Raw genomic sequence first — 15444 nt, forward strand, 5'->3', positions numbered from 1 at the left:
AGAAAAATGAATAAACTTTGCTTTTGTTCCGATTTTCTACAAGAAAAGCTCTGATAAAACATTCCGCTGTTCTCAAATATTCATTCATTCATTCATTTTCTACCGCTTTTCCTCACGAGGGTCGCGGGGGGTGCTGGAGCCTATCCCAGCTGTCTTCGGGCGAGAGGCGGGGTACACCCAGCCAATCACAGGGCACATATAGACAAACAACCATTCACACTCACATTCATACCTATGGACAATTTGGAGTCGCTAATTAACCTAGCATGTTTTTGGAATGTGGGAGGAAACCGGAGTACCCGGAGAAAACCCACGCATGGGGAGAACATGCAAACTCCACACAGAGATGGCCGAGGGTGGGAATTGAACCTTAGTCTCCTAGCTGTGAGGTCTGCGCGCTAACCACTAGACCGCCGTGCCGCCTTGTTCTCAAATATCTTAATTTTTATTTTTCTACACAAAATAAAATGAAAAATAAATAAACAAATCAAGAATAAAGAAAATCAATCAATCAGTAATAAATAAATAAATATAATAATAATAGCAGCAAACAGCAAATAATAAAAACTTAAGAAACCACATATAGTTGGTGGGTAGACAAATGATTTTTTTCAGATTAAAATGAACAAAGCATTATTAGAGCCCTGTAGACATGACAAAACACGACTATAGTCACATTTATACTCTTTTTATTTACAACATATTGCGCAACTGCAGGGTCTTGAGACACATGCTAACTCGCAAACGAGAGAGCTAGCGACCTAAACGGTAGCCTTCAAGTTATTTCCTTTCAACTTAAATAGCCAAAAACTTACCACTTCCACACGGATAAGGAGGATAACTATTAACAGTTATTTAACCTTTAACATGAACATTAATCAAACGTAATAATTTTTTCTGGGTACATGATACCATACAGCATACATATCAAACTTGCGTGGGCCGCACTAACATTAAACTTTTATATCACGGCGGGGGCCTCAAACTAGTGTCCTGCGGGCCACATGTTTGAGACCCCTGGTGTACAGAATAAACAAGAATCTTACTTATTGTGTGAAAATATGGGCTAATAACTATAAAAGCTTCACTCGCTAAATGTACTGCAAAAAAGGTCAGTAAGGATAATTCATAATGCCGCCTACAGAGAACATACTAACTCCTTATTTCTAAAATCACAAATACTTCAACTTGCTGATATAGTTCATCTTCAAACAGCTAAAATAATGCATAAGGCTAAAAATAACCAATTAGCTAAAAATGTCATCCAATACTTCTCTACAAGAGAGGAGAAATATGATCTCAGGGAAGAAGTACATTTGGGCCGCGTGTTTGAGACCCCTGCTTTATGCTATGATATAAAATGCAATACTTTTAAAATTTGCCAGCCACATTATGCTAATTTGCAAAGTATCGATATCGACACTGTTTGTTTATTTTTCAATTTCATGCCTTTTTTTCTGGTCGCAATGGCTTTGTTTTGTACTTCTTCCTGTTTTGTGTCTCTCTGTTTTTGTGAGGTTGTCGTCGTCAACATTACAACGTCGCACCGTGACAGTATTAAAGTATTTTGGTTAAAAAAGCTCAAAATCAAATCTCAAAGCCTTTCACACACCTCACTTCCACATTCTGATTAAGACTGAAGTGATCCATCTGTGTTGGCTGTTCTATTTTATCTTCATTTGTCACCAGTGTTCTTTGTGTTCTTTGTAAATGTTCAATGAATGCTGACAAATCTTGAAAACACAAGTGCCGTTCTCAAGATGTTATCCAAATGTCATTAGGATCTTCTCAGCTCCTCTGAATAGTTGAAAAACCACACAAAAGGCCTCTTTACTGTTTGTTTGTGCGGTTGGGGTGAAACTGACCTGAAGGGATTTGATGAAAGTCCACAGGAGATTCCTTATTCCTTCAGAGCGATTTAAAAGTTTCACCAGACGCATGACGCGAAATAGTCTGAAGAAGGTGACGGACACGCTCATGTTCTCTGAAGACTTTTTAGAGACAGGGAGTTAGCAAAACAGTTCAACAATAAAAGAAATTTGCACTTTTTTTTGGAAAGATTTTCCACAATCTTTTTTTCTGTGTGTTCTAAAGATATAAAAACAACTACAAAAAGACAACTAATTAATGCACGTAATGGGACACACCTATTCCGCCTAGAAAGCCTGCTATTAAAATCAAATCAACTTTATTTGTAGAGCACTTTTCCGTCCACACTGGGAGGAGCTGCAGGCCGTGCCATCAGGGGACCAGCACCCGGGCCCCCCGACTCTGACAGATGGGCGGACCCCCACATCAAAGGGAGGAACCCCCAGCCGGCCGGGTCAAAGGGACCCAAGTATGCCACTTCCTTAGCAGACCCGACACAGCCCCCAGTGTGGAGGACCCCCCTTGAGGAAACACTGGAGTTAAAAGCTAAAGATGAAAAGCATAAAATAGGACTAAAAAGATTTTAAAAAGTTAAAAAATATGAGTTAAAAGCCTGATTAAAAATGTGTGTCTTTAATCATTTTTTAAAAATATCAACAGTCTCTGCAGTCCTGAGGCTCTCCGGCAGGCTGTTCCACCGGTGGGGGCCATAGTGGCTAAATGCTGCCTCACCGTGGGTTTTTGTTCTGGGTTTTGGTATCGTAAAAGTGCCAGTGGACCGCAGGGTCCGCGGGGGTTGATATGGTAAAAGCAGATCAGATAAATAAGAAGGTGCAAGGCCGTTAAGACATTTAAAAACCAGTAAGAGAATCTTAAAAATCGATCTTGAAGCGGACTGGGAGTCAATGTAGCGACTTTAAAACCGGCGTAATGTGCTCCCGCCCTCTGGTCCTCGTCAGCACACATGCGGCTGAGTTCTGTAATAATTGGAGATTTAAAATACTTTTTTTGGGAAGACCAGAGAGCAGGGCATTACAGTAATCTAAACGACAGGATATAATTGCATGCATTAGCACCTCCGTACTGGCCTGAGAGAGAAACTGGGTGGACTCTGGCTATGTTCTCAAGGTGATAAAAACTAATTTTTGTTATATTTTTGATATGTGGGATAAAATTTAGCTCAGAGTCAAAAAACACGACCAAATTTGTATGTATCATCAGCATAATTATGGAAGCTGATGCCGTGCTTCCTGATGACGTCTCCAAGGGGAAGCATGTAAAGATGAAAAAGGAGTGGACCTAAAATTGAGCCTTGGGGAACCCCGCATTCAATTTCATGGGTTCCTGAGGAACATGTATCCATTCTTACATAAAAGCATCAAAAGCAGAGCTTAGATCCAGTAGAACCAACACTGTAAGCTTTTTGTTATCTAAATTTCACCTGTTTAAAATCTTTAAAAGTGCTGTCTTGGTACTGTGGTTCCTCCTAAAGCCAGACTGATGTTTCTCTAAAATGCTATTTCTGTTTAAAAAGTAATTAAGTTGGTTAAAAAAAACAGTTTTTATCAAATTTTACTTAAAAACGGCAAGTTGGATACAGGTCGGTAATTATTAAGATCGTTGGGGTCTAGATTGCTCTTCTTCAGAAGGGGTTTCAACACCGTCGTTTTAAAGGCAACGGAAGACAACGTTGCGGTAGCTTGGTTAAAATAAAATACAGGTCACATTACGTCAATGTAGCATTGTTGTTGTTTTTGTCAGCTGGTTTTATATCTTTACAGCACACATAAAAGAGAAAGCCTGTTCATAATTCACATACGGATTGTGGAGGATGAAAAAAATCAAGACTAAATGTGCAGGAAATTGCATTTGAACTCACAGCAATTGCTTGCATAGGATCCACTGCCTGTTAAAACACACATTTAGTACATATTATATACATTTTTAGACATGGACATTGTATACGTTGAAAGGGTGAATGATAAATGATCATAATGGATGATGTGGGGTTTTGAGTTTTGAGTCTACTAGTATCTTAAATTATTATTCTTATCATTATTATATATATGAGCTTTGCGACAAAATGTCCGGTACATGAATTGATAGTTACTTCACAGCCGTGGAGACAGTAAAGCCCCCCAGAAGACTCCAGAGCTGCCTGTGGAAAAGGACAAAAAAATAAATAAAAAATCAGGAAATCAAGTAAGGCTTGGGAACTTGTGTACAATTGGATGCACTTCTGGGTGGTATTTGGTACCTTAGGTACTTGGGTACTTGGGTATTTGAATGATATTTTAGTGGTTATTGCTTGAGTTTGACCGGGAGATTATTCTGTTGCGCTGCATTTAGTTGCTATTTACTTCTGCTGTTGAGCATTCTCCTGTTGCCTCTGTTAGCATTAGCTTGCTAACGGTAAGGCTGTTGACTGTGTAACGTTCAAATTGGCTTCAAACCAGGGGTCTCAAACACGCGGCCCGCGGGCCAAATGTGGCCCGCAGGACACTAGTTTGAGGCCCCCGCCTTGATATGAAAGTTTAATGTTAGTGCAAGTGTAAGTTTGATATGGATGCTGTATGGTATCATGTACCCAGAAAAAATTATTACTTTGATTAATGTTCATGTTAAAGGTTAAATAACTGTTAGTAGTTATCCTCCCTATCCGTGTGGAAGTGGTAAGTTTTTGGCTATTTAAGTTTAAAGGAAATAACTTGAAGGCTACCGTTTAGGTCGCTAGCTCTCTAGTTTGCGAGTTAGCATGTGTCTCAAGACCCTGCAGTTGCGCAATATGTTGTAAATAAAAAGAGTATAAATGTGACTATAGTCGTGTTTTGTCATGTCTACAGGGCTCTAATAATGCTTTGTTCATTTTAATCTGAAAAAAATCATTTGTCTACCCACCAACTATATGTGGTTTATAATAAGTTTTTATTATTATTATTATATTTATTTATTACTGATTGATTGATTTTCTTTATTCTTGATTTGTTTATTGATTTTTCATCTTATTTTGTGCAGAAAAATAAAAATTAAGATATTTGAGAACAGTGGAATGTTTTATCAGAGCTTTTATTGTAGAAAATGGGAACCAAAGCACTGAAAAAGTTATTTTTCTGTTTTTAATAAATGTATTTTTTTTTTTTTGAAAACCTGATGCGGCCCAGCCTCACCCAGACCCTAGCTCCAGCGGCCCCCAAGTAAATTGAGTTTGAGACCCCTGCTTTAAACGGTTAAGTACCAAGTAAGGCTTGGGAACTTGTGTACAATTGGATGCACTTCTGAGTGGTATTTGGTAAGTTAGTGGGGGGGTTAAGTGTGTGTGTGGGGGGGTCATGTTCACAATTATATTTTAGTGGTTATTGGTTCAGATCGATAGTGTTTGTGATTTGAAGAAACATGTTTGCTCTTTCATCGCTGAACACAATTTATCTTTCATTGCTCAATAAAAATGTCTTTTGACTTCTTTTTATGGGAAATTCAGGAAGTTTATGTGCAATTGGGAATAGAGGACTTTGACCGAGGAAATACTCACATCAATTTCACTCAGAATCACATCCACAACACTTCCGATGACAATGACAAAGTCAAAAACATTCCAGGGGTCTCCAAAGTAACCCTGCAAGAAAAGAAGACACGTTGGGATGAGAGCACATGTTCGAGCTAGCACTCATACTACTTACTGTGTGTGTACCTCAAAGACACCACTGTGTTCAATTGCGTTATAAAAAGTACAATGGCTCCTTCAATGCTGCGAGGAGTCTGCTCTCCCTTGTGAGCGTCTGAACATTGTTTGTCATAATATATAAGCTTGAGACCATTTTCTCTCCCGTATTGCATCGTTTGACATTTAAAAATGGCATCCCAAAACGATGAGTTCACGTTGTCCTTTTCCTCACACAATATGGCAATAAATGTCATAAATAGTCTCACATGGGGAAGATATAGCTATAACTTTTCATGTTCTGTATCTGATGATTGGATGATTGGATTAACACCACTTCCTAAGCAGGGCTCTACATTAAAAACAAAAAATACTTGCCCATGGGGAATCCTTAAGGTGAGAACTACTTGCCCGAACTTGCCCCATGTAAAATGAAAAGACCGCCATAATGATATCATCTAATTTTTGTGGCATCACATGAGAATCTGAAATAAAAATGAAATGATTATCATTTCTTGTGGTTGTTTTCCTACATAGATCATGACGTTGGAAATCTGGATTGTCAAGAGACTTCTAGGCACTTTGCCTTTTATAGGTTGTGCACCACAATGAAAACATTATTGAATAGACACATTTGTGTACTAGTAAAGTGTTTTTAATCCAGAAAAAAAATGCTCAATGGTCAAAACAATAATTTGTGAAGCAAAGGTGAGAAAAATCCACAGAGAAATGGAAGCGCTAGATTTTGTAGCTTGTGCTAAATCAGCACTTGGTATTGGATATAATCGGTGGTGTTTCATTGTGACCACTTCAAATTGTCACAGCAATGTGATTCACTCACCTGTGCCATCATTTGATTTGCTGCCGCTAATAAAATACAGTAAAGTCTCGTTATATCGATATCGGTTATAACTAATTACTACTTATTACGATACTATTTTCATTTCCCGGCAAATTTCTAGTCTTTTATGATATAATTAGTTCCGTTAGTATGATACCCGGTTATTATGATAATCCGGTTACTACGATGCCCTTTTCATCTCCCGCCAGCCAATTTGGTCTGCTTATATCGATACAAAAGCAGCTTAAATCAATCTTTGCTTAAGGATTTCAATCAAAAAAAAAAAAAGAACACGGCGAATGGCTGCGAATATCAATATAACGAGACTTTACTGTACTTGTTTAGGAGGCACTGGTTCATCACTTTTTGCTGTTTTCCTTCACAAGTTGTTGAAGAATTAGACCATGTTGGCAGGGACGCCATGATAGATGTTTTCCTAGTCAAACCATCGCTGATCGCGAACAAGATCGGGTGTGGGTAAAACTACGGACCGCGGTCTAAATAAACGATTCTGATCGGTCCATTTCAAGATTTTCAAGGATTGGTTTGCAAATTACCACCGGAATCACGCAGTCCGTGTTTTACCAACATCCAACAAGAACTGCTTTTAAAAAAACTCTTTGCAGTATGGCAGGCGTCTCAAACACTAATGTGGCCCGCAGGACACTAGTTTGAGACCCCCGCCTTGATATGAAAGTTTAATGTTAGTGCGCCCCGCGCAAGTTTGATATGGATGCTGTATGGTATCATATATTTAAGAACAGTGGAATGTTTTATCAGAGCTTTTCTTGTAGAAAATCGGAACCAAAGCAAAGTTTATTCATTTTTCTGTTTTTAATAAATGCATTTTTTTAGGGGGGGAAACCTGATGCGGCCCAGCCTCGCCCAGACGGGAATATCACTGATTGGAGTTATTTGCCCAAATTTTGTTTTAACTTGCCCCGGACCATCGTACATCTTTTTTAACCTTTGAACTTGACTTTTATCTAATGGTTATTTTATACCCTATACCTTTTGTTTTGGATCTTAACCAAATGGTTTTATAGTTTTACACCTGCTTATTTTAGTTTTTATTAATGTTCTTATATATTTCACTTTTATGTTTTTTTTCAAGTTTTATGTTTATTTCTATATTTCTAAATACACATTCTATGTTCTTATTTTATGTTTTTATATTTCTTATCCCATATATCCAGTGTTTCCTCAGTGGGGGCTCTCTGCGCTGGGGGCTGTTCTCATGGGGCTTACCGACTGTGGCGGTGCCCCACTGCAGCGCTGCGGGTCCCCTGCCTACCTGTTGTGTGGTGGCCCCCTGAGTTGCGGCATCATGGCCTGGGCTGTGGGCAACCCCCAGCGCAGATGGCGGCGCTTCCTGAACTGGTTCCTCTGTGTGTGTGTGTATATATGTCTTGTTGTTGTCTTTCTTTCTTTTTTTAACATGTAAAGCACTTTGTGCTACATTCTATGTATGAAAGGTGCTCTACAAATAAAGTTTGATTGATTGATTGATAAACAACATGGAAAAAAATTTGGAGCGCCTTGATGTATAATAAGAATATAATGATTTACCAACCTTAGCTTTGAAGGCCATTAGTTTCAGTATCATCTCCACGGTGAAGAGCACAGTAAAAATGACATTCAGCATGTCCGACAGGTGTGTGACGTGGCTGGACTGGTTACAATGCTGTGGGTTCAGATACAAACAGACGGGTGCTAAGCTGACAGGATAACTCACAAGCTAGCGTTGCTGCATTGTGCTAACGCGTGATTGGCCATGCCCACTGTCCGTGTTTTGCTAGTTTTGCCCATCATTCACAATCCTTATGTGAAACATGTACACAAATTTATTTCCCTGTTCCGTGCTTTCTAGCCTGAGAAAACGAGTAAATATAGCTAGCTAGCAATGGACGTCATGGGAAAAACTATTTTGACGCTAAAGCCCTCAGAAAAAAAACACCAATTGTGTTCCATTTACAAGCTAATTTTAATATAATTAAATATTAACCAAGCTACAGCAATAATATTATTACAGCAGCTAACATGAAAAAACTATTTTTTATCTCATGGACTAACACGACGCGTCGCTAACCTCTCGTCTCGGCATCATTCACAGACGGTTTCACATTTCACATGTTGTTGTAAATTCCCTCATTGTGACTGCGATGTTTGGTGCAGGCACTGTTCAGGGCAGACTGTGGTCCTGTTTTGTACCAGGCAACTTGCGGGGCAGCTAAGGGGTCCTCTGTCAGACAACAGCCTAGCCATCAGAAGGCTTGTTCTCATTTCCATACATGTCTGTCTGCGTTCATGAGAAAGGTAAGCTAATGGGCTGTTAACGGTTGTTCGCGGTCGTTCGCGATCGTTATTTATATGCTAATTAGGCGGCGAATATCGCCCATTGTGTCCAAGTTTATTATGCTAACCCTTTCAGGTGCTAGCTAACCTGTTGCCGCCCTTTCCATAGCCAAATACAGTGTATGTGTTGCGTAGATTAGCCTCTGCTGTTTCAAGCTAGTGTTTACCCGTATTTCAGAAATCAGAAATGGTTTATTGCCATTATGATCAAACACATACTTGGAATTTGTTTTGGTGAAGTAGGTGCAGACACATCTATTAAAAAAAGAATGAAAATACAAAATATACAGAATAAATAATTTGTGCTGACTTATTTATTGATTTATTTCAGAAACCAGACTCATTACGGCATACCAGGTAACCTGTCAGTTGGAATTGGACCGTGATCAATAAAGTCCATACAGTTCTGCCACCGGAGTTCTGGTGTGGATGAGGTGCTCCAGCGACACTACCTAATAAACACACAGTCCGCTCTCCCCCACACATGTCGCTATTAAGACTCGACAAGATGCTGGTATGCCATTAGCATTTTTTACCTGAGGACTGGAGGACATGTCTTGTGCTGGAAGACACAGCCATCCCAATGAGAGCAAGAGATTGTAAGTGTGTAGCAGTGTTGCTGCTGTTGTTGTTGAAGGAACTAACACAAGTGTGTGGATCAATGTGCCTCGAAAATAAGTTTTGGTTGTGTTTGGCAAGATACTGCACCTACTACATGTCATCATCAGTGTTCGTGTTAATGATCACAACATGGATATCAAGCCATACAACGTTGTTAGAGTTTTTTTTAGAGGGCTTCATAGTCAAAATAGGTGTATTCTCAATGACATTGTAAGCCAGCTCATATTAACTTGTTTTCTCGCGTTATAATACACAGAAAAGAGTAAGAAATATGACTTCATGTTTCACATAAGGATTGGGAATGATGGACAAAATTACAAAGAAAGTGCAATTTTCCTTTAAGCCCGTTGAAATTAAAATGTCTATTTGTGTGAGACACCCTGGTATTTTGTTTGGAAGATTTATATACAGTATGTACAGTTTGTACACCCCTAAACAGGATTTTTCAATCAGTTGAAATTGCAATTATTTACATTTTGCACTGTTGAAGCTTAAAGGGGACCTATTATGTTCATTTTCCGACCCTTTGTATTGATTGTGGTCTCCTATAGAGCAGCTACACACAATAACCTGCACAGAAAACACTTTAAATTTAGCAGAATCTGCATCCATTCCATCTGTATTTTCTTCGATTTGTGCTTCCTGCCATTTCATCCCACGGGGTGCGCCTCCAGGCATGCCCAACTCCGCTGTGCTTCCTAGCTATGAACAATATAAGTAAATCTGCCCCTCTGTGACATCACAAAGGGCCAGTTTTACCACGTCTTCTAAAACCGAGCATTTGAGTCATCCCAAACTTCATCCAAATGCACAAACCTCATTTTCTGAAACTTTGGCATGGTTTAACACGAATATAAAACAGTCTAAATACATTTATAAGTCAGAAAAGTTGAAAAAGCATAATAAGTCCTCTTTAAGGAGGTTTAAGGTTGATCAAAAGTTGAATGGCACAGCCTTTAAAGGGCAAAATATTATCAAAGATATGGATTGAATGTGATTTAGTGTCAGGTATTTGCACTGTTGGGATATTCCTTTTGCATTTTGAAAATTAAGATCCTTAAGATCCATTAGTGCAAAATGTAAATTCTTGCTATTTTTCAACTGGTCTCAAAATTTTGATCAGGTATTTTTATAAAGTCTAACTCAGGGAATTAGGATAACAATGTCAACAATAACACAACAATAGACAATGTGTGTTCATACCTGCATTCCAAGACACATGGTGTTGAGCATAATAAGAAGGAACATGAGGTATTCAAAGTAGCAGGAAGTGACGATGTACCACACTTGATACTGGTAGGGGTTCTTGGGAATATAACATCGTAGCGGTCGAGCTTTAAGAGCGTACTGCACACACTGGCGCTGGAGAGATAAATGAAGATAATTGAATGATGGGATTACATGCTAACATGCACCAGATATGAGTTTTATCTACGGATACCATGGATTCCATTAAAAAATAAATACTAGGCATGTCCGATAATAGTACGATAATCATCCCCATATCAGCATAAAAAATCGATATCAATCAGTCACGTTTGAGTGTGTGTGACGATACCTGGTTTTTGTCCAGCTCACAGTTCTTGTACTCTTGCTCTCCTTGCTCCTGAAAGGTGACGATGACGAAGCCCACAAATATATTCATCATGAAAAAGGCAATTAGGATGAGGTAGATGATAAAGAAAATTGAGATTGCCACTCGGTTATTGTACACGGGCCCTTTATCCTCCACATTGGAATCAATGGCTTTATAAAGTATCCTGGATGAAAGCAAACGGAAAAATAGAGCAGAGTTTAAAGTTAAAGCAGAGTTTGATTTCAAGTCACTGTAAATATGCTGAGACTAACTTTGGCCATCCTTCAAATGTAGAAATGGTGAAGAGCGCAAGCATTCCGTTGAGGATGTTATCGAAGTTTAATTCCGAGTTGGTCCAAACCCTTTCACGGATCTCCATATCATGAAGTGCTCCTTCCTGATATTTGATATAGTAACCCCTGAGGAACAAAGAACGAGGAAGAGCGACATTAGAGGCGTTTATGACGACTTCTTGAAAAGTCCGGATGAACACATCGTTACTGCTTACTTGCATTCTTCCTCAGTCATTTTGTCTGAATCAGTGCAGGAATAGAATTTGCCCTGGTGAAATATTGCACAGAAAGAAATCAATGGTTTTGACATAGCATTGTTCTAAAATATACATCGTTTAAGTCAGTGTTTTTCAACCTTTTTTAAGCCACGGCACGTTTTTTACATTGGAAAAATCTTACTACAAAAATGTTCCAAAATGTCACCACGACCTCACACGTGCATCAATAAGTCTATGGGAGGAACAAGGTAGGTGTTGCCACACGGACCAATATTACATTGCTCTGCCAGTCTTTACACCACAGACACTCCACAGTAGCCACGTTTTTACATCACCACTTTTTCTCTTTCCGAATGACCTTTTGTCATATTTTCTTTTTGAATATTCCAATCTCTTGTCTACATGCGCCATGAAAATCAAAACAGAATAGTGAATAGGGCATGCCCAGTAAAACGTAAACATCAACATCACGTGATACCGACTTCCTCGAGTTTTTCTTTCACTTGTTGGAATAACGTATTACCGTATTGCCAGTTTTTTGTCTGTCCAGTCTTGAAATTTAGTTTGAATCAAAAACAAACCTTGCTTAGAAGTCCAGAACCGATTGCTGGCCTCCATTTTTTAAAGTGAAGAATGTCTGGCTCTGCGTGTTACGTCATATCTGAGCATGCGCTGAAAGAACGCACGATAAATTTAAACAGGAAAAGATCAAATTCAATCTTGCTAATATTTTATAATTAAACTCAGGACATGTTTTATATAGATATATATTTTCTTTTTTTAATAAAACTGCACTTGTGAATAAAGTATAGAGGGGTTTAGATTCTGGTTCACAGATGGCGGTAATGCACACGAAAGCTGCTTGCCAACCGCCAATAAACAACAGAAGAAGAAGAACACCACGAAGAAGAACGCACCCTGACAACTTTCCGTTTGAGCGGGTACAAGATACCTTAATCGGATTGGTTAAAGGAATATTCCATCCCTGTTCAATTCTTTCTGTTTGAGCAAATAAACCAAATGCAATTGGAATATTTGGGTCCATGTATACTATTGACATAATGGCTATTGACATAATATTTGCAAATGATGATTAATCAATGTTAACTATAAAAATTGATATTGCATAATTCCTCACGGCACACCTGACGGTTTCTCAAGGTACACTAGTGTGCCGCGGCACAGTGGTTGAAAATCACTGGTTTAAGTCCCACCTTGAAGAGTTGAACTCCAATGCAGGCAAACATGAAGTCAAGCAGCATGGTGACCAGTACGATGTTTCCGATGGTCTTGACAGCGACAAACACGCACTGGACCACATGCTGCAAATTAAAAAGATCATTTATTATAAATTCTGCTACATCACTATCCAGTCATAAACAGTACATGTCATACCTTGAGTCCCTTTGCTCTGTTAATGGCCCTCAGGGGGCGCAATACCCTCAAAACCCTGAGAATCTTAACCACTGAGATGGCACTGGATCTAGATTAAAAAGATTAAAAAGTCTTTACTCTTGAATAATCATCATATTCTCTACAAATGGGGTTTATCCGTGTGCGACTGAACGAAAAAGCTTTGAAGTGAACCAGTTTGGGTGGTTTGACTTTGGTTATAATGGACTATTATGGTTCTGTTAGCAGCTGAAATGCTAGGCTGTTAGTATGGACTTCATGGGGCCGGACGGTGGAGGAGTGGTTAGCATGTAGTCCACACAGCCAGGAGATTCTCCGCTTGGGCATCTCCGTATGGGTGGGTTTTCTCCGGGTACTCCGGTTTCCTCCCACATTCCAAAAGCATGCTAGGTTAATTAGCGACTCCAAATTGTCCATAGGTATGAATGTGAGTGTGAATGGTTGTTTGTCTATATGTGCCCTGTGATTGGCTGGCCACCAGTCCAGGGTGTATCCTGCCTCTCGGCCAAAGTCAGCTGGGATAGGCTCCAGCATACCCTAATGAGGATAAGTGTTATAGAAAATGTGACCGTCTTTTTCTCCTCAAATAGTCCATCAGGGGCTGCACGGTGGTGGAGTGGTTAGCATGTAGTATACACAGCTAGGAGATTCTCCACTTCAGCATCTCTGTATGGGTGGGTTTTCTCCGGGTACTCCTGTTTCCTCCAACATTCCAAAAACATGCTAGGTTAATTAGCGACTCCAAATTGTCCATAGGTATGAATGTGAGTGTGAATGGTTGTTTGTCTATATGAGCCCTGTGATTGGCTGGCCACCAGTCCAGAGTGTTTCCTCCAGCACCCCTGCGACCCCAGTGAGGAAAAGCGGTAGAAAATGAATGAATGAATGAATGCTAGGTTAATTAGCGACTCCAAATTATCCATAGATATGAATGTGAGTGTGAATGGTTGTTTGTCTATATGTGCCCTGTGATTGGCTGGCCACCAGTCCAGGGTGTACCCTGCCTTTCGGCCAAAGTCAGCTGGGATAGCCTCCAGCATACCCTAATGAGGATAAGCGTTATAGAAAATGTATTGATGGACGGAAATTGATCCCAAAGAGGGTTAACTTTATGTATATTCTATCCAATGAAGTCCGGATTTATACTTTGAATGCGTGTAGAGGTGGAAATGACTGGAATCCACTTACTCCATGCCCATTGAGAGCAAAGATACACTGACAACCAGTAGATCCAAAATGTTAAATGAGTTCCGGCAGAAGGATCCTTTGTGAAGAAAGGCACCGTATGTTGTCATCTGAAAAATAATGAATATCCATATTGTCTCAATCAACGTTTTATTTTGTTGTTGTTTTTTTTCCTCTTACCTTGAGCACGATCTCTGCTGTAAAAACCGAAGTGAAGACTATATCGGCGTACGCCAACACCTAAAAGCGTAACAAGAGTATTTGCAAATGACAATATGAATATTATAGTTAGAACACGAAGCGACAAGTATCTACTTGTTACTGAGTAGACACTGAATGTGTGTCACCTGGTTCCTGAAGGACATTGGATCGATAGGATCCTCAGCCGCTAAAGAAATAGATGACAGCAGAATGAAAAGGAGGATGATGTTGGTAAATGTTGTTGCATTAATGATGCGGTGGCACAGCTTTCGGAACCTAAAAAGGATTCAAAGATGAAAAAAAACAACTTTAAATGGCTGTTTAAATAAATACAAACGTCATTATGTTCTATTATGAGAGTTTCCAAAGAAAATGTAAAAAAAAACTTTAATGCGCATGTTTAGTACTACATTGTGTGTAACTTTCCTAGTTCCTAAATACCAACAGTTAGTACTATCGTACTTGTTTTGTGGTCCAAAGATGAAAAATGAACTAGCTTCTGGCATGGGAACGGCTTCCTCTTTCAATTGAAGATCGGCCATCGGACGAGGTCTTGGACTTTCCGGAATATCAGGGTCCTCCTCCTCATCATCACCTAAAACCATGGAGAACCAAAGACTTCTGGCTCACAATGTTGTATTACAGCAGACAATACAATACAATACAATACTGCGACTGTTTACCAGGAAAATCAGCTGGGGGGAAAGGGTCTTTAATTTCATTCACGTTGGATTCAAACTCATCGATTTTGAGCTGAAAATTGAAAAAAAAGTATTCAAATGTAAAGAGCAGTCATATGACACATTTTGACGTTTAGTTGAATTGACTTACCTTCGCAGTAGTAGGGATGCCTTCAACGCCCTTGGCCCTTTGCTCCGCTAACTTCTTTGCCAGATTAGCTTTTTCCTCTGAAGTCTTGCTGGGTAAATTGGCCCTATGTATCATGGGATGATTGCAATGTTAATATACTGTATTACTGTACTGTAGGACTGTACTATTATGACTAACCCAACAAATCCAGACAAGCCATTATTGATGACTATTACCAATACAGTACATTCTTGTAGTACTAAGCGCCCAACGTCCAAATGTCCATAAAGTCACATGACATTTTATGGACAGGTGTGTATGTAATAGGTCAGGGGTCTCAAATACGCAGCCCACGGGCCAAATGTGGCCCGCAGGACACTAGTTTGAGGCCCCCGCCTTGATAT

At 39.5% G+C, this 15444-nt stretch overlaps 1 protein-coding gene across 1 annotated transcript in view; it reads right to left on the reverse strand.

Annotated features, from left to right (window-relative positions):
• The window catches only part of LOC131105927 (dihydropyridine-sensitive L-type skeletal muscle calcium channel subunit alpha-1-like), a 53285-nt gene that overhangs the window by 18253 nt on the left and 19588 nt on the right, over positions 1-15444 (reverse strand). The window contains exons 15-31 of the mRNA XM_058054444.2: positions 15062-15164; positions 14914-14983; positions 14693-14825; positions 14377-14506; positions 14210-14269; positions 14033-14139; positions 12827-12914; positions 12646-12753; positions 11429-11481; positions 11193-11339; positions 10903-11104; positions 10548-10706; positions 7942-8052; positions 5399-5482; positions 3980-4027; positions 3749-3775; positions 1866-1991 (exon numbers count right to left, since the gene is read on the reverse strand). Of these exons, the coding sequence (XP_057910427.2) occupies positions 1866-1991; positions 3749-3775; positions 3980-4027; positions 5399-5482; positions 7942-8052; positions 10548-10706; positions 10903-11104; positions 11193-11339; positions 11429-11481; positions 12646-12753; positions 12827-12914; positions 14033-14139; positions 14210-14269; positions 14377-14506; positions 14693-14825; positions 14914-14983; positions 15062-15164 (1756 nt within the window). The remainder of the gene's footprint in view (positions 1-1865; positions 1992-3748; positions 3776-3979; positions 4028-5398; positions 5483-7941; positions 8053-10547; positions 10707-10902; positions 11105-11192; positions 11340-11428; positions 11482-12645; positions 12754-12826; positions 12915-14032; positions 14140-14209; positions 14270-14376; positions 14507-14692; positions 14826-14913; positions 14984-15061; positions 15165-15444) is intronic.

The sequence above is a fragment of the Doryrhamphus excisus genome, linkage group LG18 (genome assembly GCF_037039965.1).
Source record: "Doryrhamphus excisus strain RoL-2023G ecotype Guam linkage group LG18, RoL_Dexc_Guam_v1.1, whole genome shotgun sequence".
In the NCBI taxonomy this organism is placed as follows: domain Eukaryota; kingdom Metazoa; phylum Chordata; class Actinopteri; order Syngnathiformes; family Syngnathidae; genus Doryrhamphus; species Doryrhamphus excisus.